The sequence below is a fragment of the Halichoeres trimaculatus genome, unplaced genomic scaffold, assembly GCF_033239565.1.
Source record: "Halichoeres trimaculatus isolate MK-OKI-2021-1 unplaced genomic scaffold, fHalTri1.1 fHalTri1_scaffold_1, whole genome shotgun sequence".
In the NCBI taxonomy this organism is placed as follows: Eukaryota; Metazoa; Chordata; class Actinopteri; order Labriformes; family Labridae; genus Halichoeres; species Halichoeres trimaculatus.
The window spans coordinates 38,373,292-38,399,518 of NW_027437179.1; the positions used below are offsets into that span (position 1 = coordinate 38,373,292).

The 26,227-nt window shown below is 39.0% G+C and overlaps 1 protein-coding gene across 2 annotated transcripts in view; it reads right to left on the reverse strand.

Annotated features, from left to right (window-relative positions):
* Nucleotides 1-261: 261 nt before the first annotated feature.
* magi3b (membrane associated guanylate kinase, WW and PDZ domain containing 3b) overlaps nt 262-26,227 on the reverse strand; it is a 343,311-nt gene continuing 317,345 nt past the window's right edge. Inside the window, exons 13-22 of one of the 2 annotated variants that reach the window (XM_074668360.1) lie at nt 25,114-25,208; nt 24,421-24,628; nt 23,779-23,961; nt 17,254-17,439; nt 15,983-16,079; nt 14,060-14,165; nt 13,701-13,838; nt 9,649-9,787; nt 6,519-6,609; nt 4,054-4,192 (exon numbers count right to left, since the gene is read on the reverse strand). In XM_074668360.1, coding sequence (XP_074524461.1) covers nt 6,560-6,609; nt 9,649-9,787; nt 13,701-13,838; nt 14,060-14,165; nt 15,983-16,079; nt 17,254-17,439; nt 23,779-23,961; nt 24,421-24,628; nt 25,114-25,208 — 1,202 coding nt within the window. In that variant the 3' untranslated portion in view covers nt 4,054-4,192; nt 6,519-6,559. Of the gene's footprint in view, nt 4,193-6,518; nt 6,610-9,648; nt 9,788-13,700; nt 13,839-14,059; nt 14,166-15,982; nt 16,080-17,253; nt 17,440-23,778; nt 23,962-24,420; nt 24,629-25,113; nt 25,209-26,227 lie in introns of both variants that reach the window. The other variant, XM_074668352.1, reaches the window with a different exon arrangement.

A 26,227-nucleotide genomic window follows, 5' to 3' on the forward strand; every position in this document is an offset into this window, starting at 1 on the left:
CTGTGCAGTCCTGAGCAGCTGTGATTGGTTGTGTACAAAGTTCAGATGGCTCTTTTATACCTAACAGTCGAACGGTCGTGGGTTTTTAGACCTGGTGGAAACAAATACAGTTGTGCTCATAAGTTTACATACCCTGACAGAATCTGTGATTTTTTGGCCATTTCCCAGAGAATATGAATGATAACACAAAAACTTTTCTTTCACTCAAAGTTAGTGGTTGGGTGAAGCTGTTTATTGTCAAAAAAATGTATTTAATTTTTTTAAAACCGTAATGACAACAGAAACTACCCAAATGACCCTGATCAAAAGTTTACATACCCTGGAGATTTTGGCCTGATAACATACACACAAGTTGAGACAAACAGGTTTTGATGGCTAATAAAGGTAACCATCTTCACCTGTGTTCCGTTAGCTTGGAATTGGGATGTGTGTGTAAAAGGTCAGTGATATTCTGGGCTCCTGACGGACTGTTGCTTGTATCATCCAGTGCTACCCTGACTTTTCTGGATACTTAGTAATAGGGAAAGCAAAGAATTGTCAAAGGATCAGCAGGAAAAATTTGTCAAACTGTATAAAACAGGAATGGGATATGAAAAGATACCCAAGGAATTGAAGACGCCAATCAGCGGAGTTCAAACTCTAATTAAGAAGTGGAAAATTAGGGGCTCTGTTGAAACCAGACCATGGTCAGGTAGACTATCAAAAATTTCTGCCACAACTGCCAGGAAAATTGGTCGGAATGCAAAGAAAAACTCACAAATAACTTCAGCTGGAATACAGGAATCTCTAGAAAAAGTGGTGTGGCTGGTTCAAGATGCACAATAAGAAGGTCGCTAAAAGAAAGCCATTTCTACGCAAATGCCACAAAGCATCCCACTTACAATATGCCAAACAGCTCCAAGACAAGCCTCAACACTTCTGGGACAAGGTAATTTGGAGTGTTGAGACCAAAATTGAACTTTTTGGCCACAATCATGAGCGATATATTTGGAGAGAAGTCACCAGGCCTATGAAGAAAGGTACACCATTCCAACTGTGAAACATGGAGGTGGGTAGATGATGTTTGGGGGATGTGTGAGCTATATCTGTAAGCTGCGCATGGGACGTAATTGGACATTCAAACATGACAATGATCGAAAACACAAGGCCGGGTCGACCTGCCATTGGCTACAGCAGAATAAAGAGAAGGTTTTGGAGTGTCCATCTCAGTCTCCTGACCTCAATATCAATGGGCCGCTCTGAGGAGATCTCAAACGTGCAGTTCATGTAAGACAGCCCAAGAACTTTCAGGAACTGGAGGCTTTTTTTTTTGCCAAGAAGAATGGGCAGCTTTACAATCTGAGAAAATAAAAAGCCTCATCCACAACTAGCACAAAAGACTTCATACTGTCATTGATGTTAAAGGGGGAAACACACAGTTTCCTGGGGTATGTAAACTTTTGATTAGGGTCATTTAGGTAGTTTCTGTTGTCATTACGATTAAAAAAAAATTAAGCACGGTTAACAACAATATTCTCTGGAAAAAATGGCCAAAACAATCACAAATTCTGTCAGGGTATGTAAACTTATGAGCATAACTGTACAAGAAAAGCTTGTTTTATGGTAGTTCGTTAAAAAGTAGCCCCTGGGACTAAAAGTTCCAGCTGCATTTGGTGGAAACTAGACCTTTGACTCATTATCGCTGACCCGATGTTTGTGTTTGTGAACTTTAAAGCCATTAACTTAATTATCCTCTTGATATATGTAGGAGGACTGGATCCCTGTATACCTATCTTTCATCAGCAGCATTCTTAGTATCTGTCAACACCACCTCATCGCTCTCAAAGCTCCGTTATCCTTCACGCTTCTCTGGCACACAAATCACACAGCAGGATTGACAAAAACATACGCTGAAAACTCTCTTTATATCTTTTCAAAATATAAATCATAAAACTGAAAGAACAATAAAAATGGCAATGCATGGTCGAAAGTCAACATCACGAATTAAATACGACTCATGGTCATTCTGTTTTGCTACAAGGGCAGATGCAGTGCAATGGAATTCAGTAGATATTTAAAAGTTAGAATCTGCAAAACATGACACATTCAAATATATATATCATATTATATTATATTTCACAATGAGACACGTTTTGAGCGATTGCAAACATTTCGTACAGCAGTTTGCACATTACCTATTCAGTTCATGAACTACAAGATCCATGGTAAGTCCTACCACTGAATAACATTGGAAGGAAGGTGAGAGCTCAAATAACATGGGACAAATCTTTGAAGTCTATATAAAAATGTGGAATGGCTTGGTACAGCTACATATACACATTATAATCTAGTATCTCAATAAATTACACACTGGTTGGTTATCATACACATGGTAAACAAGATCTCAAACCACAAGTTTCTGGTCTTTTAAATGATACGGTCTGTACGGGGGGGAGGCATGACTATAACCATAGAACAGTCTAGAGTCCCTGGTAGAGTGAACGCTTGCTGGGTTGTATAAGAAATCTGCCTGGTGTCGAGAGTGAGAAATAGAAACAAGAAACAGGATCATCCTCAGTGATGTGCAGAACACGTGCAGAAAAACAAACAGAAGGTTTCGACTGCATGCAGTTGAGCAAACTTTTAAGAAAAAAGACGAGTCAAAGTATTCCACAATGAGACCGAGAGCAACTTAAACCCTGGGTGACAGTCACGATTGGTGTATACTACAGGCAAGAGGCCTTTCTTTGCATATGGGTCATTGCATTGTAATGGGTGAAGCGCTGTTGGTAGTCGTAGTTCCACAGGAGGCTCCCAGGATTGGCACATATTCACATTTCAAAAAAATCTTTTCTGGCAAGGCCCCCGAGCATGCCGCACATGCTTTAACCCCACATCAAAGATTGCTGAAGCAGCGGACAAGGCAGAGGGGAGCTGCTACATGCCACACGTGATGTCACAGGACTCCCAAAAAAGACCTTGTCAAAAAGACAGATCTGGTCCAAAGGTAATAAAAGTGGCACAGGGGGTTGCACTTCTCTGTTGTTGTTTTTTATGGATGAACTCAGAAAAACAATCCGCAGAGGGTTGCTGTTAAATATTCCATGGCACAGCTCAAGTCTGGGTGATTCAATATTTTATCACAAAGGGTCACGAAGGACTTCCGCCTCAGAGAGGATTTTGGCTGAGCTGGGCACTTTCCATGGGCCGGGGCTTAAAGGTCCCTTCAGATTCTGCAGGGTCCCTGGCAAACTGTTTATAGAGGCCACAAAGTCTTCCCTTACACTGGCTTCTTTGGAGGATGCATTTATATGCTCCGTACCTTTCGGAGAAACAGAGCCCTTCCTGCTTAACATTTCTTTAAAGTACAGTGACTCTCTCGTATTGATCGTCTCTGTAGATCTGCTCTTTCCATTAGCATCTCTCTGCCTCGCGTCTTTACCTTCTCTACCTGTACCTTTTGGGCTCGCTGTGTGAGGAAGATTCCTGGGGTGCCTCGAGTCTACCGCCACCCTTCTTTGAAAACTTTCTTGCTCGCGGCCAGACTTTGTTCTATCCCCTCTCCCATCCACCTCCGTTCCTTGAGTATGTCGTCTGATCTCGAGAGTTCCTCCCTTGTTGATCTTCCTTTCATGATCCAGGCTCTCTCGGCTGGACGAGTCTTTTAATCTCCTCTGAGGTCCTTGTTGTTGCTCTGTGCGCTGCAGAGTTGAAGCCACTTGCCGGCCAGCTTGCACGGTCTTCCTCTGGGTCGTGGATTGTGTGTTGGCCTGTTTCTGAGACGCTCTTTTCTTGCTCAGTGCTTCATCCTGTGCCTGACTCTCAGTCTTTTTGGGACTGTGATGTTGCTCTTTGGCTTTAGGAAATGTCTCCCCTGTTTTCTTTGGGCTGCTTAGCTCTCTGGAGTCTCTGATGGGCCTGGTCCGCCTGTAGAAGTTCAAATGCTCAAGGGAGGCATGAGCGGGCCTCTTCACCTCCTTGTCTGCCCACTCGCCAATCTCCTCCACCGAGCTCAAGCCCCTGCTGCCGCGGAGCAGAGGGCCTTGTGGGGATATGGCGCTCCAGCTGCGGGAATGTTTCAGATTGCTGGAGAAAGGAGGGGAAACAAACATGGAAGCCCCGGTTGGATATGGAGAGGATGGGGATGATGTGTCAGAGAAAAACACCTCTCCGGAATAGCTTGCAGGTGAAATGAGTTTTTGATCATGTTGACCTGTGGGAGAGACACAGAGTTAAGATACAGACACCAAACAGACACATGACTATTCAATGCTCCACTCAAACTACTTAAAGCCTCTGGAAAGATAGATCATATTAAATTTGAGAGTTGCTGATTAATCATGGCGAATATTGCCCTGTAACAATCAGAGCAGAAAGAAGCTTGTGTTTAAATACTGTGGCGGCATGGGAACAGTTATTGGTGTAGAGACGCCTGAAAGAGGACCTGTCCTTGAAGTGGTCATTTTAATATTCTCATCATGGTCAGCCGTTCACAAACACCTGCAATCTGCTGCTGTGGACCAGCTTGAATCCACTCACTCCAGATTTAATCACCAGCCTCACTTTTATTATCATTATTACAGCTGTTCCTGCTAATACAAGACCTGTTTGAATCAAACTGCTGCAATTACTATCATCTTTCATACTTCGATAATCACTTCTGCACTTGTTGTTGCTGAAATAACTGTTATCTATTATCACATCTGATGCTCTGTTTTTTCTCTGAATCTCTCGCTACCCCTCATTTCCAGCCCGTCCAGTCGCAGCAGATGGTGGTCCAAAAACGAGTCTACTTCTGCCAGAGGTTACTTCCTAAGAATTCATCCCATCCAGTCGCTCTTTTCTTTCACTTTTGCTATGATTTGGAGCTACATAAATAAAAACTGATTGTTCTATTAAACCCCATACCGTAACTATGACACTAAACTGTGGCCACGTCGCCATAAATTGCGCAAAACAATGGACACAACAACAGCTATCTCGGGAGAGGCCAAAACTCTGAAGGCTTTAACACCCCAGAGTACTAAACAAGAGTTGAGGAAGTTGGCATTTGTTTACAACATGACATATCTGTCCCAGGGATTCATCCAGGTTCTTTTAAGCGATTCCTTTTCTCAACCGAGAGAGGTCGCAATTTCACGCTGTGAATTATTTACCACTAGGTTATCATGGTGATCTCTGTGTGAAGTGTCATACAAATGCCTGTATTTCTGCACTTCAACCACTAGGAGATCTTGTTCTTCTGCCATCTTGTCCGCTGTATATAGAGTGGACAGCGTGGCTCTGCCATTTTCCATTGTACAGTTTTGAAGCCAAAATTCCCCCGTCACAGGCTCAGCCATTGGCAGCAGTTGTGCAGCCGGAGTCTGTGCAGTAGAAGCTGTGAGGGATTCTGGGAGAATCTGAGTGAAGCCGAGTGACAAAAATAATAACTATTCTTCTTTTGAGGGTCTAATCTCTTCTTGACTCTACCTCCTGACATATTCTTACAATCCCTGAAACTTGAGAACGGCAGCTGTCAATCATCGTTAAACATGACGTAAAACCTCCTTTTTAACCTCTTATAACTAATGAAAAATAAACTTTTCAGAAAAAAGAGGACTTTAATACAAGGCAGCCAAATAATATCTTCAAATCACCACAACAATCGGACGTGAGAAACATTTCTACAAGGTGTATTAATTTGTTAAAGTTTGACCACAGCCCATCTGGAATGACTGGTGAGCTGGATTTTTTGACCGATACTGCAGCCAACCACCAGAGGGAGCAGTTTTTGAGGTGACCTCACTTCGAGCTGAGCAAGGTAATGTCAATTTTTTTTTTACAGTCTATGGTCCTGACATACATTGCGTCAAACTTGCAATAAACCCCCCGACCCCACTCCCAAAACCACGCCTAATTCAAACCCAACTTTAGTAGAAACTGAATTAACTTCAATGCTATTGCTTTGCTTTTGGACAAATTCTAAATTTCATGACATTATTGATCATTTGAAGAGTGAGTTACAAAACACTTTACTACCCATATCATGACCAGCAGTCAGCATATATATCCAAACAAGCAGAGATTCATTTTTTCTTTTTGTTTCCAAAGCTATACTTGCACTATTATGGTAGCATAGTATTCTGTGGGGCTAGCTCGCAACAATGTTAAACTTCTGCAGCTGATGCACAAGAATTGTCACTATAAGTAGACTGTCCACAGCCTGCTCTACACTCTTTAAGATAAAAACAGAATACTGTCGTTGCCACTTTCAGCTGTTAATACTTGGTCAGAGCATGAAGCTTAGAGTGCGTCCTTCCATGTGACCTTTTCCTGTAATGGTCGATGTGAGACTCTTGAGATAGATACTTCAGTTTGAACTAGTTTCTTATGCTTTTAGATGCTTACTATGAAAGAAAGCAAACCCTTTAATACACCACTATAAGGGCAATCTTGATCTGAGTTTCCAGGGGCTTTAAATCTAGAGAGAAAAGGAAAGAAAATACTGATACTGAGAGGTTAACAGAGGTTAGATATGTTAGAAAGCAAAGAATTACCAAGGTAAAAGAGAAGAGGCCACTAAAAAGCAGTGAAGATGTTAGTGTTGGTGCTCAGTGTAGTAGCACACAGTAGAGGAAGATGTACTACCTGCATCAGGGGCAAGAGAAGAAGAGTCAAAAGGAAGCAGATGGTTAGAGGTTTAATGAATAAATAAAACACCCAATAAAGACAGTGAATTCAGATCAACATGGGCGGAATTCCAAAACAGGCTTCATCAATTTACAAGCAAATGGACTCATTATCATTAGCAAAACATTAGCTGTGGTGCTGTGGATAAAACATGTGTTTGACTACGGTTCCCGCCTCGTAAACCAGCAAACACATTCAGGAGATAAATCCAGGCTTGTTGCTAACTAGAGTTTCACTGCAGAAATACATCAAAGGCTTCATAGATGAAACCTGAGCATGAATCATGTTTAACAAGCCTCAATGAAAAAAATCACTTGGTATTTTATCTTCACAGATTAGCTTTGACTAACAAACAGATGAAAGACCGAAAGTAGTCCCATATCTGTCCTCAAATGAAGTTTTAGTTACGCACGAAGGCAGGAAACTGCCAGCTCTGCTCTGTACAAAGAGTATAAAAGTCTGTGGGATCATAAAACTATAAATTGCAGTTTTTCAAAAATGACAAGTTTTGGCTTTACAAGGATTTCACAGCATTTTTTTCTCCCAAGAGTCTCAGAGAAATCTATGAAGTCCCCTCATCTTGTGTTCACAGTGTAATTTAATCATTTTATGCCCCATGTTGTGTTGATATGTCGTAGCAGCAACATATGTTAGATAAAGTCAGTTTTTCTTGTTGGGGGTGCTTTGTATTCATTTGGTTTGATCTATTTTTTGAGAACCTCGGATTTCAACATCACTTTCAAAAATAAGTGATCTGTGTTTTTCCCCCCAATGATTAATGTTTTACTTGCTAGCTACCGCAGTGTTGCATGCTATAACAGCTTATACCATTACCGTATTTTCTGGACTATAAGTCACCCTTTTTTATAGTTTGGCTGGCTTACAGTCAGATGCGAGTTTTACATATATATCAAATAAATGAGGTGCTGTGTTATTGGATACTTTTATGAAAAAAGGTTGTTAAGTCAATGCATAAGGAATATTGATGAGGGAATATCTCCACAGCCCTGATGGCACAGCACACTGATGGAGAGCCCAATTGCATTATTTAGAAAATAAAAGTTCACTCACGTCTTCTTTGCTCTTTGTTGTAGACAGATTTTTGGGATTTGGGCTACAAACTAGCATCAGAAATCCCATAACATTTTAAAAGTGAGGATGTTTATCCAAAGGAGCTAATTTAAGCTCACACTGCACCGGTCTAACTGGCAACACTTACAGTAGAGCAGGGGAAGAGGGGGCAGGTTGCACATTAGCAAAGAGGAGTGCACATAGAGAAGAGAAACTGAAACTTAAGTATGGTCACAGCTATGAAGTGCTGTAGGAAAAATACTTAAACCTCCTAATATACAAACACTTATCAAAGTTACTGTATATGTAATTAGTTACCTCCGCCAAGGACGTCATGTTTTTGGGTTTGTCTGTTTGTTTGTGAGCAACATAACTCAAAAACTAACAAACAGATCTTGATAAAATTTTACAAAAATGTTCAAAATGGGATAAGGAAGAAGTGATTTAATTCTGGAGTTGATCCGGATCACCGTCTGGATCCAGGACTTTTTTTTAAAGGATTCTTTATCATTGTGAGATAGGGCCGTTTTCACCATATGTGTATATAACTCCACAATAAACAAGATAAGGTCACCATAATTTCTGACAGATGTTAAAGTATGATCCAGATCCTGGCAATATTCTAGATACTAAGATCTGGAATATGAAATATGTACTGGATCATCGAAATTTTCAACACTATCAGGAAACAAATTATCCTACAAACATGCAACTAACACCAAATTGTAGCAGACAGTCTGCTGAAAGGGAATATAACATTAAAGTAGGACTAAAGTGTTGGTGACAATTACAGTATGCTTGTGTGGAGGTCTGTGCTCTCTGAGGGCTTTTCTAGTTCTCTCTGGAAATACTGTAAACATACCAAATCATTCTAAATAAATGTCATGACTTAAGTGTGATAAATATATGTTTTTTTCCTCTTCATGATACACTTTTTGACTGATACGACTTGTAGTCCAGAAGATACGGCACAACTTCGAAGCAGGGGTGAGTGTTGGCAAGAACATCTCGATATGATATACATCAGGATACTTAGGTCATAATGTGATAGTATTAAGATGTATCACAGTATTTTGATGTATTGCGATATTTTACACTGTTACTTATGAAAGAATAATGATGATGCTTTTGTAAATGAAAATTTTACTCTAAATTAAAAGGACCAAAGAAAACATTGATGTCTATGGTATACTGACTTGCTCAGTACAACAAAAACTCACATCATCAAGTTCAGAAATTTAATATTTTAAGTAGACTTCGAGATGATATGTATTACACAGTCTGTTGGCAACATACAGGGTAGTAGCTCTTTAGCGCCATCTACCCTAGTGAAAGTGGGAAGACTTATTTTACTTCCAGTTCAGCTAAAATATAACTTTTTATTTTTACAAAAATATTGATATTAAGAGGAAAAATAGAAAATCTATATAGTATATGAGGTCAAATTATAACAATATATTGCTGTATTGATATTTTATTTTACACCTCTACTTCGAAGGTAGCTAAAAAAGAAATAATATGTTTCCATGGAAAGAGATGGCTCCCAAACATCCTGTTGTCTAGTGCAAACATAATGAAAACGATCATCTTTGGGGGACTTCCAGAAATCTCTAATCTGAAATCTTATTAGTATGAAGTAGTTAACTTTTTATCTTTATTTTAGATTCATAGTTGTGTATCTATCTGTTTACTGCCTCCCACTTGTGTTTCCTCACAGACTTTTTATCTGGAGTAATCCTTTTATTGAAACTAATCCTCTTGCTGCTTTATCCACTTAGTTGTATCTATTCATCTCACTAAAACTAAAAGTTTTTCTCCAGGACATTATCGAACTTTTCTAAGCCTAAAGGCATAAAGTCTCAAACTGAAAGTCTTTTTTCACTTTATGCTAAAACAGTCGCAGAATAAATGAACTATAACACGTACTGCCATCTTGGGCCAGACCAGCTCCAGGTCTCAGCAGCAGAACCACTTTGTTTCCTCCGGCCTGGATCAGGTCAATGGCCCGTGTGTGAGAGATACCTCGTGCTGGCTCGCCATTAATCTCCACGATCTCATCTCCGACCTGTGAGCAGAACAGGGGACGTCATTCCTAGACAGAAACACTAAAAGCTTTGCAGGCGTTCGATGCCACTCAAACACACACACACGCAGGCATATGTGGAGTTTACATATCACACACATACACACACACACTCAGAGAGAGAGTCTTGTGGTACCCTGGAGGTTTTCTCTATTATTGGCGATGACAAAATAACTCAGGATAAAACGTGTAAACATGTCAGTCTGTTGGGATCTAATCCGTGTTGACATTTCTCTCCTCCCTTGGAGAGGCAAAGTCATGCCTTCAGATCCTCATCTGCAAAACCTAAGACTGCTTCTAGCTTGGAGCTTCTATTTGGCTCCTCTCTGTCCCTGAAAATAATAATAAAACTGAGATAATTTCATCCCTATGGGGAGGATCTTACTCTATCAGAGCTCCTCAGTGAGCAGAAAAGGTGACCTGACTGGAAACAGCTGAAAAATGTTGCTATAGTCAGAAGAAAAGTGCAGGATGTACAGTAGGAAAGAGGAAAACACACAATAACAAAGTCTAAATAATTAATTAAAAAGCAATGATGGAATCTAATCCAATCTGAGAGTATAAACTATTTATTTGCTGCACAGGGAGCTTGAAGTGCTTTGCTAAATGAAAACAAATAAGCTGCAAACACTCAGCAGATGAAGAATAAACAGCAGTATACCCTCAGCACTGGAGCAGGCAGTTGTTGATACACAATTCATTAGTTTAATCTGTGCACACTGAAGTATTAAGAAGCTCATATTTCCCCTGTAAACAGACATATTTCAGGAGTGGGTGATAAAATAGGAGATATATGTGTCTGATATTATCGGTTTGGACCCAGTTAGCCACAAGATACAAGGACATTTACTCAATCTGCTGTGTTTTATCAATATTTCCTGTTAACTCATGTCCAGAAGTGTGTCGGTCATTGGGTCCGTCTGTCCAGGACTTTGGTCTGGAGCGGGACTCGTCAACATTAGCGGCTAAATGCTCCTGACATTTGAGGCGGATAATATCCCCAGAGAATGAATCTTAATGATTTCAGCCGGAGCACAGAGACACACCGTGATCAGCACTCCTATAGCTCATCTCTTCACACAATATATTTCATCTTGTGATGTATTAATTCTATCGAGTCCCTCTGTGTGTCTTTAATTAGCCCTTCAGATAATAACTTTAGATTTTAATGAGCTGTGACCTTTCTCCGAGCGTCACCCTGAGAGAAACATGAAGCTTTTAGCCCCCACTGCTGTTCAGAGTCCGACTGTGGCAGACCCAGCAGCATGTTGTGTTCTGCATTAAACTGCATTTTAAAGTATCATCAGGGCCCTGTGGTCAAAAAGTTTCATCATGATGAAAATGGTCCAGAATACACCAATGCCGTCCAGAATCAGACTTTTATAGGTTTACTATGGAATGGATTTCCTTTCTTAAATCAAGAGAATTTTTAATTGATTTGAGAGCAGTAATTTATTGATTCATCATGCTCAGATTTCGTGATATAGCTGTGATATTGCACCAGCACACCGCAAAGAGCGAAAAAACACAGGCGCTCATGTATTTATTGAATGATATTTGATTTCAACAGTGGACAAAATAATTAAAGACATCACATTTATTACAGCCCCGGAGGTCAGGGGGTGATAAACCAGGTTGAAAGAGCGCCCGCCCGTATGCGATGCTCCGTGAAGAACAGCGAATGCACCCGTTAACAAACAGGGGTAATCTGATTGGTCAATACTTGTCGGCCTTCTATTGGTTGATCCACAAAAAAATTCGAGAGCAGATCTGTGAGCAGAAATTCCCTCAGCGCAAGAGGAAAAACCCGAGTGTGAGCGCAGGAAATCTGCCAACCGAGCGCAAAGACACAATTTGAGCACGCACAGAGCAAATTTGAGCAAGAGAGCAGAGTTTTGAGAGACAATATCACAAAATCTGAGCATGAATTCATTAAAATACTGCCCTCTAATCAGTTAAAAATGCTCTTGGTTTAAGAAAGGAAATTCATTCCATAGCTTACTTTTGTCACGGGTCACAGTAAAAGTGAAACACTGGATTATGCCCTGAAAAAATGACCAGATAAGGATTACAAGAGCGATGAAAGTTTGTCCACACGGGGCGCCAGAATCAACAAAATCCTTTACCTCTTACAGCCCCAAAGTGTTCCTCATTCTGATTTTTTGGTTTCTAGTTATCCCGATCCTACCCAAATTTATTGAACCACAGAAACTGGAAGTATCCATAAACAGTTGATGAGTTGAATTTTTTAACAATCCACCATTTTTTTTTGTGAACAGTTAATTTCTAAAATGTAATCCGACCCAGTAACTTTAATTCAACCAGAATACTTTATGACCTTTGGGTAACTCAGACTTTACCTATCCAGCCAAATTAATAGTTTAAAAAAGAGAGAAAAAATGCTCTCAAATTAATAAATAAAGTGACAATTACTCCAACTAAACTTGTCAAAAAAATCAGTTCTGGCAATAAATCTTATACAGTTGTGAAAGTCTTTTTATTTCTCATTAAATGGCGCCTCAATTACGTAGAAGATGCATTTGTGGGATGAGCAGCAGAGCTGAGTCTGTAGGTTACCCCCATGAGTAATTTGCCAAATATTCTCTGCTAATGCCAAAGATGCGCAAATGATAAGATAATGTGACCAGTGTTTCTCAAAAAAAAAAAAAAAAAAAAACCATTATTGCACCTTATAGTTCCTATAAATATGATTTTATCAGTCAGGCTCAGTGCAACAGAACCCATATTATCAAGATTAGAAATGAAATATTTTAAATATACTTTGAGATAATATTTCACAACACATAGCTTACTTCATTAGTACACTGTCATAGCATCTAGGAAGATGATTAATTTATTTCTCGTCATACTTTTGTTGTTACACCCATAGACAGTTTAATGGGACTGATTCTTTAATTGGTTAAAATTGGAAGAAATGTCATAAAAATTCTATCACATTTAAAAAAACATCTATTAGAAAAAAAATCCCTACTATACCATATTGTTCTGAGCTTTTGTTATTCCCTTTAGTGCTAGAGTAGGTTTTTTTTTTTCTGTGTTATGACAAGAAATGTTTCCACTACCAGGACTTATGAATTGTATTTACACTGCACACCTATGTTTTTAAATAGTGATCCAGCTCTGTATATTGAATTAAGTTGATCCAGAAAGGACAAGACAAAAGCATCCTTGTAACAATGTAGAACACTTAAGTGGTGGGAACACTGTTTCTTTCATTTTTTTAGGTAGCACCTTCCCCTCTATCCTACCTGTACCTGTATCTGAGAGTAAACAAGCCTCCTCATTGTTTCAGTTAATCCTCGCAGGAAGCTCCCCTACGATATCCTCTTTCTGTTCAACGTGGGTATGAGGAATTTTTTAAAAAGAGATAGAAGCTGGAAGCAGGGAAACAGGTTCTTCCAAAAAGATTGGCAGTGCTGGTTAGACCTACAGCAAATGAATAAATGAATGAATAGATGTGGCTCTGTAGGTTTGCAAGACAAGGGTTACTGTCTCTTTAAATTTTAAAGTTGGCAAAGTTTCGATCACGAGAAAAGGGTAAAATATGTCAAACTTCTTGGACCATCTGATGAATTTTTTATTATTTTTGGTGTTTGCGTCTTCACATTTTTAATTCATTTTTTTTAAAAGCTCCCTGTTTTATGTTATAAATAGTTGAGTCTGAAGTTCTGCCTGAGTTTTGTGTTTATGTTTCTTTCTTTCTACCAGTCTTTTTCATGTAATAACAATCACATTGTGTTGCCATTATAAAAAAGAGTCAGTGCTTCAATATGAGGCTCAGGTTGTCACTCCAATGTTGGTATCTTGTATCATATTCTTGTGTTTTTACAGGATAAAAAAAATTCTAAAAGAAAGGTAACATCGTTGCACCTACATGAATCCGTCCGTCCAGCTCAGCAGGTCCCTCCTCAGCCAGTCTCAGGATGTACAGACCCATGTTGTACTCCGTCCCCCCTCGCAGACTGAATCCAAAGCCTCTGGGTCCCCTCTCCAACTCCACTGTCAGACAACCCTACACGACATAAACACAACACACAGTCACAACCTCACTCATTTACACAAACACACAGTGAGAAAACCAAATCCAACCCAAAAACACGCAGAAACCAACTCACTGTGTTTCTCCTGCTCATACAGTTTAACCGTTTGAAGTTTTTATGCACGTACTGGAGAAGCCTCCTGATTCTCTTCATGATAACGTGAAGCTGAGTTAAAAACAGGATTTACTCTGACCTGGTTGGGTCCCGTCACACACAGCGTTCCCTGCTCGCTCAGTGACAGACTCTTGTGGTCGGACCGGTTGACTCCCTCTCTCTTCTCCTCCATGTCCAGGTTGTAACTGAAACAAACACCAGACGTATTTACTCAGCTCCACGCGCTGTAAACAGCTCGCTGCAGGCCACAAACACAAAAAGCAATTATACTCTACATAAAAAGTAATAACACACTGGGTATTAAATATGGGAGCGCTGCTTTTCTTACGCTTTGATGTTTAATTTGTATGCTGCATGGCGCACTGTGTGTTTTATTATCTTACACTCTGTTATGTGTTCCTCTGATGGTTAGCTCACAGGTAAAAACCAGAAACACGCAGACTTTACATCATATTTGTTCTGTGAGAAGCTGTCAGAGGAGGTAGCAACATTACAGCAGCAACAGAAGCAAAATGTGTGATTTAATTCATACTTTAGAGGAGTTTCACATTACTTCTGAAGATGTTTTCCTGTTATTAAAAGTTGAAATGGGAGGCAGGTCAGGGGGAAAAGGGAGTTAGCCATTAACACTGAAAAGAAACAATAAAGGCAGGTTTTCTTTAGTATTATATGTTTTGGTCACTTTGGAACCATTTCCACTTTAATAAGTGAAAGTTTAAAGTCTGACATAAGGGAAAACATTTTATTTCCTACAGTGTGCTGACCCTGAGGTGAACTATGTTGTGTAATTGATGGAAACCATGAACAAAACGTGTCGTACAAACTCAGTTATTAACTTCAAAGTGTGCTATAGCTCGGCAAAGAAGAATGTAAACAAACAAGGTTTTGTACTGTACAGTTTCACAGAACAGCTGGTTTCAAAGTTTCAAAATAACCTGTTTTTTTGGGACACGCAGGCCACTTTAAGTTTCATTTTCTTTTTATTTCCATTCTTGTGATTCTCAAAGAAGTGTAAAAGTTGGTTTTTGCCCTGGAGTTCTGACTTCAGAGTTTGATGTCCTCCTGTAGTCGAAAGTATTAAAGTTTACAATCCAAACGCGCGTCGTTAGCTTTAGGTGCTAAAAACAACCCTTGGCTAAACCCTGTGTTTGTGATGAGGAGGGATAAAATTAATGATTGGAGCATACATCAGCTGTGACGTTTTTTTTATGTTTAAACAAATCAGTAAAACAGTATAAAACCACAGACTGAGGTGAAAGTTGAGCACATCTCCCACATTTATGCATAAAAAGCCCTATTGTCTCAGCTTGTTTATTAAAGATGTTATGAGGAGGATCTGTTTTAATTGGACTGCCTCGCCACCTTCTGGTCCGGAGTCTCACACACTGTCTTAAATTACTTTTAGTGAGGTGTGCGTTTGTTTTGGAATTAAATGGAGATCAGATCAAAACAAAATTTCTGTGTTCAAGACAACTTTTTACTGGATACAACGCGCCAAGGTAAGATATTTTTCTATATGGCTATATGTAGTGCTATCGGTAGCCCGGTGCTCTGACATATCTGTAGGCTAATGTGACAACAAGTAAACACTGTCAGTTTGTAAGTAGTTTAGTAGCTGTCTATATTAAGCACAGCTGGCAGCCCAGTGCTCTAAGACGTGTCTGTAACCTGAAATGCTAGCGTATCCTGGTTAGCTATATCATACCAGTCGTCTACCAATCAGAGCTAATGTAACCTCACTCTTCATTTTATTGATAGGCTCTGAAGTTTGAACAGACCACTGCAGAATAACTGCTGACTGTGGGTTGGAATGAACATTAGCACAAACAGTTAGGCCCCGTGTTAGCCTGTAGCTTGTGCTCTATCTCTCTCCTGTTTCTCTTTCTTCTGCTCTTCTGTCCTTTTTCTGTCTGACAGTTAGGCTCCAGTGTCCACTATCACTACAACATTAAGTTACCATAAATGAGAGAATGATTCTTTAACAGTAAAATGAGATTCTTACCGTTCATCCTGTAGCGCTGACCTTTGCCCCATGGCTCTGTGCTGAAGAGCTGGACTCTGTTTAGCTGAACTCGCTCCAGATGGAGGGCCTTTGTATTCTGATGAAACAGTTTGAAGTTAAAGGAATTAGAGCTCATTTACATAATAAGAGCAAGTTCTAGTCCAGGGGTCTGTAACCTTTACTTTCAAAGGAGTCATTTTTCCTTAGCTCACCTGGATTAAAGCCATTCAAGAGCCACTAAATCTACTTTATCTTTGCTATAAAGACAAAAAAAGTGTATAAAAGTCTGATAAATAGAAATAAAAGAATAAATAAATCAAACATAGTAAAAAAAATGCAGTTAATAATTACTCATTTTTATGTTTATAAAATCATGCATGTGATGTCCTAGTATTTTATTTTTTGATAAATTTGCAAACATTTTTAAAAATTTGAAAAATTTCCAATGTAAAAAAAAAAAATCATAAAATTGCAACACTTATGAAATTTCAATAAGTTGCAAACACTTTCAAAAATTTTGAGATTTCACAAATTTGCCAAAAAATTTAATGAAAAATAAAAATTGTAATTTTAAAAATGTTCTTTTTTTAAATTGTTAAAATTAAAAATGTTATTGTTCTAAGAAATCAGCAATCATTTGAAGAAATTCAAAATTTTGTGACATTTTTTAAAAAACTGCAAAATCCTTAATTTGTATTTATTTCTAGATTTGGAAAAAAATGTAAAAAGAAAAAAAATTGCAAAAAAATAAAATAAAATTGCAAAAGCCTCTAAAAATTTGAAAGCGTTTTTCAAGGATGTGATTTGTGTGTAGTTCAACAAAATGTTGGCCTTTGATTTTATCTATCATCAGTGTCTTTAATCATTCAACCCTCTGTGAGAAAATCAAAAATTCTCTATTTCAATAATATTTTTTAAAGCTACAAGGAGCCACTGCAAATGAGTCAAAGAGCTGCATAAAGCTCCAGAGCTGCAGGTTGAAGACCCTTGTTCTAGTCTCTGAATTGGGAAAAAAAAATTTCATTTAAAGACATGATGAATAGGATTAATTAAAAAAACTGAACAGACAGTTTGACCCCTCTCTTTGTCTCATTCATTCATCCAGTGCTTTCAAAGAGAACAGCCGTCACCTTTAGCAAACTTGTACAGTGTCAAATTATGCTAAGCTAACATTCCCCCTGCATATAAAGCAGGTGAAAAACTAACTGGCAGCTCTGGTACCAGAGGACTCTAATGAATGCAGATGTGTGCAGACGCAGACAGATACTCACCGTCCTCTGGAACCACAGTGAGGGTGACGACGATGCCAGCTTCTTTGATCAGCTGGACGATGTCGTTGTGGGAGAGCTCGATGATCGAGCGCCCGTTGACTGCTGAGATACGATCCCCGACGTGCAGCAGGCCGCAGCGGTCGGTGGGGCTGCCTTCAATGATTCGGCCAATCTTGTGTGGAATAACTGAGAAAGCAGAGACAAAGACAGAGGAGACATCAAGACTCAGAGAAACAGAGAATTATGAAAATCCTGAGAAATGGTAAATTCTCTTTTTCAGGTTTCCTAAAGCAGAAACACAAATCCACGAAAGAGTATCACTACTTGGATAAAGTTTTACATTCCTTTGAATTGAATTTTGAATTTAATTCCCAACAACCAACATAACTCCCCCTGCTACAAAATGTGACGCATCTAGAAAGCTGATCCATTTCTCTCCTCCTTCCTGTCATCTATACAGCAACTTTTTTTTTTTTACAGAGATGGTTTCATGTTGGTTGATATTTTACAAATATCGAGTAAAGATGTTGGATATACAATGGGGAAAATAAGTATTGAATGCATTAATTTTTTTCTCTTTACATTTATTTCCAAAGCTGCAATTCAAACAAAATTTCTACCAGACATTGGTATTAACTCAAATAATCCACACATGAAAAGAAATCACAACGTTCAGGTCCATAAATAATGATTATGTGGAATTAAGTACGATAACACAGGAAAAAAATATTGAACACACCATGGAAAGGCTGTATACTTTGGCAAGGAAATGCACCATACCACCTGAAATCTGTCAGTAATTATTACTTGAACTTCCAATTAGTGCAAACCAACATCAGCTGGGCTAGAGCAAATTGATGGTCCTATAAAAAAGGTTGTTTTTTCACCACGCAGTTAAATACAACACACCTCATGATGGGTACAGGCAAAGAGCTCTCTGATTCACAACCTGATTGTTGCTCAGCATCAGAATGGAACTGGTTACAGACTTATATCAAAGCACCTGAATATTCCAGTCAGCACCGTTGGGGCCATTATTCACAAGTGGAAGAAGCACCACCTTACCATCAACAGGCCACGCACAGGAGTTCCTTGATGATTTCTGAACAGGGAGTCAGAAAGATAGTCAGAAGAGTACTCAACCAGCCCAGGACCACCCTGAAAGTGCTCCAGAAAGACTTGGAGGCAGCAGGTACAATTGTTACAGAGGAAACAATAGGCAATGCACTCCACCGCCATGGCCTCTATAGACGCTCAGCCCGCAAGACTCCATTCCTCAAGAAAAGGCATGTTGAAGCTGGTTTAAAGTTTGCTAAACAGCATCTTGACAAGCCTGTAGAATACTGGGAGAATGTTGTCTGGTCAGATGAGACCAAAACTGAACTTTTGGGCTGTCATACTACAGACCATGTTCAGAGTGTTACGGCTGTGTGTGTTCCCTTTCTCTCCTGCTTGGTTCCAGGTGAGGCCGCTGATTACCAACGAGGCTCACCTGGTTTCAGCCTTGAAAAGCTCACTGCAACTTGCAGCAAGGGAGAGGTTTTTGAGCTGGGGACTGCTGCCTTGCTGTCCTCTCATCGGGGATGTTGTCATGTTGTTTGTTTAGTGTTTAATAAATTCCCCTTTTGTACCTGTTTAAGGTGTTTTGTATGTGTTAGTATGGATCATTTATGGATTGTTGTCAGCCCCATAGGGCCACCTTTTAGTTGGGCTGTAACAAATGGGGGCTCGTCCGGGATCTGAATGTCCATGAGGTGTGGTATGCCTGTTTTTTAGTTTTGCTTTTTGTGACCTTTTGGGTTAAGTAGTCTTCTGTTCTTAGAACATTCATTAGTTGTTTGCTTTATTTAAACCTTGTTTGCTGAGCACCCTATTTAGTTAGTCGCCGGGCAGTGAAGAACTTGCCACTTTTTTATTTTGCCTTTCTTATTTTTGGTGGTAATCCTGAGGAGGGGGCACACTTGTGCTTGGAGTACCGCCTACTCTGAGTTCAGTGAGGCCTCGAGCTCGGCAAGCCACTGAAGACTAGGTAGGTGAGGTATCTTTGTAGGCAGGATTAGGGTGACTCAGGTAAGTTTGGTAAAGCAATGGGTGTCTATGATTGTCAAGACTACTTTGGTTTGGTCACTTTGTGTGCATCTACTTTTAAGTACTTTTGTATCCTGTAACTTATGGTTTGTCTTGTTTTGGGTGGTAACTGCACTCCACTTTTGTTTGGTTACTTTGGTTGCTTCTTGGGTGCAAGTTGCAACATTTGTGTGTAGCTGTGGCTACAATGTAACCATTTTGTGTGTGGTTCACCATTTTGGCAAAGACATTTTCCTGTTACTCGTTGTACTTAATTGTAGAGTTTTTCTTTCATTAGGACTGGTAAGTCACCCTACAGATCTGGGGGATCTGTGGTGGTGGGTGTGGCTTCCTTTGCCTCGCAAGGTTGATTTTGCATTTAGCAGTGACTTGTGTATCTTTAAGACTCCTGGGTGATCATTTTGTGTCGTGGTCAGGGCAGTCATTTTGTGTGGGATCTTGTGTGTGTGACTGTCAGTTAATGGCAACCACTTGGTAGTTGTGGCTACGTGTGTTGATCCAGTCGTTTGACTGCTCGCCACTTTGGTGTTGGTCATCGTAAGTTACCGTGTTAGATGTTTGATAATTGTGTTTTGTTTTTGTGTGCACCTCATGGTGGTAGCCAGTTTTGTCGTCTGTGGGAGTGGCAACCACTTTTTGGCTACCTTTTTGGATTGGTGCTGCATTTTTTTTTACTGAAGCTGCAGCATCTTTAGCTGGCCCTTTTTGATTATGTTTCCCATAATGATTCATCTTTTAACACCTTCTTTAGCAGCAGTCCTGTAAGTATTTTTGGTTTTTGATTTTTGTAGTGGTAGTTTTTTACTACAGTCTGTAAGTAGCACCATATTGAGTTATTTGAGTCAAGATTTCAAAATAAATGCTTAAAACACTTTAATTCAATGAATAAATGTTTTTTTGATTGTAATTTTAATGAAACTATTTATTCATTGGTTTTAAGGGTGGGGGTGTTACGGCTGTGTGTGTTCCCTTTCTCTCCTGCTTGGTTCCAGGTGAGGCCGCTGATTACCAACGAGGCTCACCTGGTTTCAGCCTTAAAAAGCTCACTGCAACTTGCAGCAAGGGAGAGGTTTTTGAGCTGGGGACTGCTGCCTTGCTGTCCTCTCATCGGGGATGTTGTCATGTTGTTTGTTTAGTGTTTAATAAATTCCCCTTTTGTACCTGTTTAAGGTGTTTTGTATGTGTTAGTATGGATCATTTATGGATTGTTGTCAGCCCCATAGGGCCACCTTTTAGTTGGGCTGTAACAAGAGGAGAAATGTCACTGCACATCAGCCAAAAAACACTACACCAACAGTGAAGTTTGGAGGTGGAGGCATCATGGCATGGGGTTGTTTCTCATCTCATGGTGTTGGCAAACTTCATATAACTGACGGAGCAATGAATGGAGCCATGTATGGGGAAATTCTTGATCTGAATCTGCTGCCATCCACCAGGATGATGAAGATGAGACGTGGCTGGACCTTCCAGCAGGACAACCATCCAAAGCACACGGCAAAGGTGACTCTCCAATGGTTTCAAAAAAAGAAAATCAATCTGTTAGAATGGCCTAGTCAATCACCTGACTTCAATCCAATTGAACATTTGTGGAAAGAACTAAAGAAAAGGGTTCACCAGAGGGCACCAAAGAATATTCCAGATTTAAAGACAATCTGTGCAGAGGAATGGGCCAAAATCACACCTGAGCAGTGTGGGCCATTAGTTCAAACATACATGAAGCGTCTGGAAGCTGTCATTGGAAAAAAAGGCTTCTCCACTAAGTATTAGATGAGTCTCAGTTAGCGTGTTCAATACTTTTTTCCTGTCTTATCGTACTTAATTCACCATAATCATTATTTATGGACCTGAACGTTGTGATTTCTTTTCAGGTGTGGATTGTTTGAGTTAATACCAATGTCTGGTAGAAATTTTGTTTGAATTGCATCTTTGGAATAAATGTGATAAGAAATATACAAATAAAGTTTGATTGATTGATTGACTGATAAGATACCGATATCAGTACTCACCTATCCCTACTTTCAATAAACTCTCAAAACAACACCTATTTACCAAAGCATTAACCAATAACATTCCCCTCTCCATTAAGTGTGTGTGTGTGTGCTTCTTCTTTCTTTGTAAAGTGACCTTGGGTTCTTTAAAAGGCGCAACATAATTGAAAGTCATTACTATTATCATTATCATACTCTGAAAATATCGTCCAATCTTCCCTGCTCTTTCTCCTCTTTGACTTTTTATGGGTGAAAATGACATCAAACAGGGCGAACTGTAAACTGTCATTTTGATATGACTTTTCAAAATGAAAAATCAAGTCGATAATTTGAAGACAAAATAAATTGGGAAGAAGACAAAAAATGGGGACATAAAAAAGACAAAATAATATTCATAGGATTCAACAACTTTCTCAAAAGTTTCCAAGTTTTCAAATTTTCTTTGCTCCCTTCTCTCACAGGAATGCAAAATGAATCTTTTTAGGCAACACAAAAAGTTTGAATCTGTTTTTGACAATCCATTTCTGCTCAACTGTAAAAGTGTCATTTTCACACAATTTGTAGATATATGATATATTCTTTACAGCTCCTCTCTTCAGACATCACAAGAAAGAGCCCTGCAGAGCCGTATCTGAAAATCCATAAATACACAGAGTATAAATCCTGTTTGTTTGGAGAGGTGTGTCTTCTTTAAAGTTTAGGACAGAGGAAGAACGCCTCACTTTGAGCGAAAACCAGAAAGTTATGACAATGATGACGGGATATTAAAATGATGAACTTGGATTCTTTTCTTTTCAGAGCATTTGAGCAATTTTCAGCCTCCAAAGAGTCTTTGTGTCCTCGCTCGTTATCTCCAGTCTGAGAGATACTGAATCATTTCTTTTGCTGCAGTGACCCAATCCTCTCCGGCTGGTTCATCTAAAGAAATCCAGCTCTGCATAATGACCTTCCTTATTTAGAGGAAGAAGTTATTTTGAGGAGAGTGTCTAATGAAGTCATTCAGGAGCATGAACAGACTCTCTGATACAGTCTAGGGGAAGGGTCTCCAACCTGCAGCTCTTTGACTCATTTGCAGTGGCTTCTTCTAGCTTTAAAAAATATTATTGAAGTAAAGAATTTAATGTTTCTTACGGAGGGAAATTGATGATTATGGACATTGAGACTAACTCAAATCACGTGTTAACATTTTGTTGAACTAAATATTTGTCACATCTGTCTCTAACGCCTGCCACCGCTCTACTTCACCTCCTACTACATCAACAGCCCACCAACTTTCCATGCACCTGAGGCTAACCTCAAGTTTTACAGCCCTGGGAAGAAAACAAAATCTACAAAAAGACTAATCTGGAAGAAAAATACAAATCTAATTTTTAAAGGTGAGTTGAGCAAAATCAAGATGTATTTCAGAATTACAGGAATAATTAAAAACTAATTTATTTCAATTTTTTACAGGCTTATGCAAATTTTGGAATATTGACATTTCTGTTTTTTGAGTTTCAGAATTTTGTTAAATTTTTTGTCAATTCTTTCACATTTTCAAAGGTTAAGCACTTTATTGGATTTTTTTTGCAAATGTGAAAATATTTTGAATTTCTGAATATTTTGCAAACTATTATTTTGGGGAAAAAATCAGCAATATTTTTTTATATAAATTATTTTTCAGTTTTTTGTGTTTCACAAATTTTGGTAACTTTTTTGTCATTTCTTTTTGATTTTAATTCTTGTCTATCTTTCAAATTTAGAAAAAAAAACAACATGTTTCTTAAGGTTTAGCACATTATTGAAATTTTTTTTGCAAAAGTGAAAATATTTTAAGTTTCTGAATATTTTGCAAACTACTTAAATTGACTATTTTGAAAAAAAAAAATCAACATTTTTTTTTAATTTTCACCATTTTTGAAAAGTTAGTAATTTTTTTAATTTTCTTTTTGTAAATTTTTGAAAATTCCAAATTTTGAGAAATTTTGGAAACCTTTTCTTTTATTTTAACTTTCATTAAACAAGAAAAAACAAGTTGCAAATTTTTAAAATTTCAAAATTTGGGGATTTCTTTGCAACTTATTGAAAGTTCTTACATTTTTTTTAAATTTTCTGAAATTTTAACCTTTTAATTTTTTTTTTTTAAGAAAACATTTGCAAATTTATTTAAAATAAAAACTAAGACATCACCTGTAAAATTTTCTTTACAAAAAAATATAATTTTAATTATTTTTTATTAGAGTTTTACTAAGTATAGAATTTCATACACCTTATTGTTTTTATTGTGAAAATAAAATAGAGTTTGTGGCTCAAGAATGACTTAAATCCAGGTAAGCTGAGGAAAAATGACTCCTTTGAAAGTAAAAGTTGCAGACCCCTGGTCTAGGGTGTAGCAGGGACCAGAGGGACCAGGATTTTACGCGTTACATTGAAAAGAGATGACTGTTGCAGGATTCGTGTTCACTCTTACCTCCGAGCGGCGGTTTACTCTTGGACGTGAGGATGACGAAGCCGAAGCCCTCTGTGTCTTTGCGGTGGAGAGTGATATCGAAGGACTCGTGGTCCAGGGCGCAGGGCATCGGTATGCGAGGTAGCTTTGGGGAACCGTTCACCAACACAGGAGCCATTTCCTGAGCCTCTTCCTCTGTGGCGTCTTTTAACGAGAGGATACAGATGATAATGCTTCTGTGAGAAACTCTGTACTCATGTATGTGTGGGAGTGTGTGCGACCTCTGAGGGGTTTTATTGAACACCGTGGAGTTTCTGTGCGTTCATAAACAAGATATTTGCAAATAAAAATAATAAAGTGTTTGGCTGTGAGCAAATACAGCGAGCGGAGTCAGAGTGTGGATGTTGGAGCGGCTGCTGGAGGCGGCTGGTAGTGGAACTAAACTACTTAAATATTCAATATTCAGAAGGCCTTTTCCCTGCATCGCTGACTGAAAGATTATTACAGGAGTAAACTTGTAAGAACGCAGCAGACAGCTTTGTGCCTGAGCGTTTGCTTTGGCCACTACTGGCCTTCGTGGTGATGTGAAGGTGAGTTAAAGCAGAAGAATGAAGACGTGTAAGGTTTGTTAAAAATAAAATGATGAAGACAGATTCTCCTCACCTCTGTAGATGACCTTCCTGCGCACGGTCAGCATAACCTGACCGTTTCTGGCTGCGTTGGTCATCAGATCCAGCACCTGCTTGTGTGAGCGACCTTTCACCATCACGCCGTCGATGCCGATGAGCTCGTCTCCCGCTCTCAGGCGTCCGTCCTTCTCAGCAGCTCCGTTGGGCACGATGGCCCCGATGTACACCTGCGGGAAAACATTCTGATAGAGGGTTAGTACAGTGGAGAACAAACTTTTGTACAATTTTTGCAAAAACAAATTAGAGTGCTAATTGGAGGAATATCAATTAAATTTTCTAGTTTCCTCTGCTCTCTTTAGACATGTTCCTCGTGATACATTCAGGTACCCCCTGAAACTCAAGAATCAGGTGATTACGCCTGTTCTTTTCAGCTTTTGAATTGTACAAATGGTTTATAAATGTCTGTTCAAAATAAGTTGGATCCACCCAGTGGGTTTGGGATCCAGAGGGTTAAATAAAGTAAAATAATAATACACAAGTCTGTATCCAGGCATTTCATTTCTGATACGTTATGCATCTTGTTTTTCCTATATTTTGGTCTCATCGATCATTTTTCGCTGGGTTTAGCTCAGCTGCTTCTCCTCTAAACTCTCGGGCATTTCAAGGAAACACAACAACACCAGAGGTTTTAATACTGTATGTGAACAGGAGTGGTTTATATTCTTACTGGCTGCTGTGGACCTTCTCCTCCCAGGACGCGGAAGCCAAAACCCGTTTCAATGTCTCTCTTTAGGAAAACATCAATATCTTTGGTGTGAGGCTCTGTGGATCAGTCGATAAATCAATCAGTTTCTGAGTTTTTGAGACGGTTGCTTTGCTAAGTCAAGCAGTACGGTGGCTGGCATGTGTCAGATGATTTGCAGAGGCTAGTACATGAATGCAAACTTGACAACATAATGGAAGTAAAGACACAACAGAATTTAAAACAGGTTAGTGATCCCAATGGGCACAGAAAAGTTGTGAAAGTAAGCAAATGATTTTCTTTTTAACTTCATCTATGATAAATAATGCTTCATAAGAGTCTCACCTTGTAATATCCTTCATAGTACTTAAATCTTTTTATTTTCTGGAAAAAAATGACATCTTAGATTTAGCTTTATGAATCAATAATGTTAGCATTAGTGCTGTCAGGCGATTAAAAAAATAATCTATTTAATTACAGGATTTGACAATAATTCATCGAATTAATCACATTTTTATCTCATAGCTGGTTAAGGTCCCCAATTAATAGTTTGACATCTAGGAAATTAAGACATGAGAAACAAAAGATTTGCAAATCCCCTTTTTTTTCCAACTGGCCAATATTATAATGGCTGTGTTCACTGCCATTGACATCTTTAGAGGTGGGGTCTGGCAGAGCTTGTCAATCAAAATCCTGCTCCTAAACTTCTGTGGGTGAGAGCGGTGCGCTCTTTGGATGAGAGCTCAGCATGGATATGAGGAGAAGATGTGAGATGACAGAGACATAGTGAGACGCTGCAAGTCAGAAAAGTTCAAGCAGCTCATGCTTCAACTGAGGATGTGTCGCGGTGGTTTACAGAGAAAGAGTGGCGCCATCTTGAGAAAAGATGACAGAGATCATGGAGAGGATCAAAGGATGACGCACCCAGGATAAAGACAATAAAAAAAGTATGTTTTGTCTGTTTTTTGGATCAAAAACAGGAAGAGAGACATAAAAGAACACAGTCCACTCTTTTTAGGTAGTTTTGGTGTTTACATCGTCGTAGATAATAATGTTATTTGGGTCTTTAAAGATTGTTCATTAATTTGCAGTGTAATTA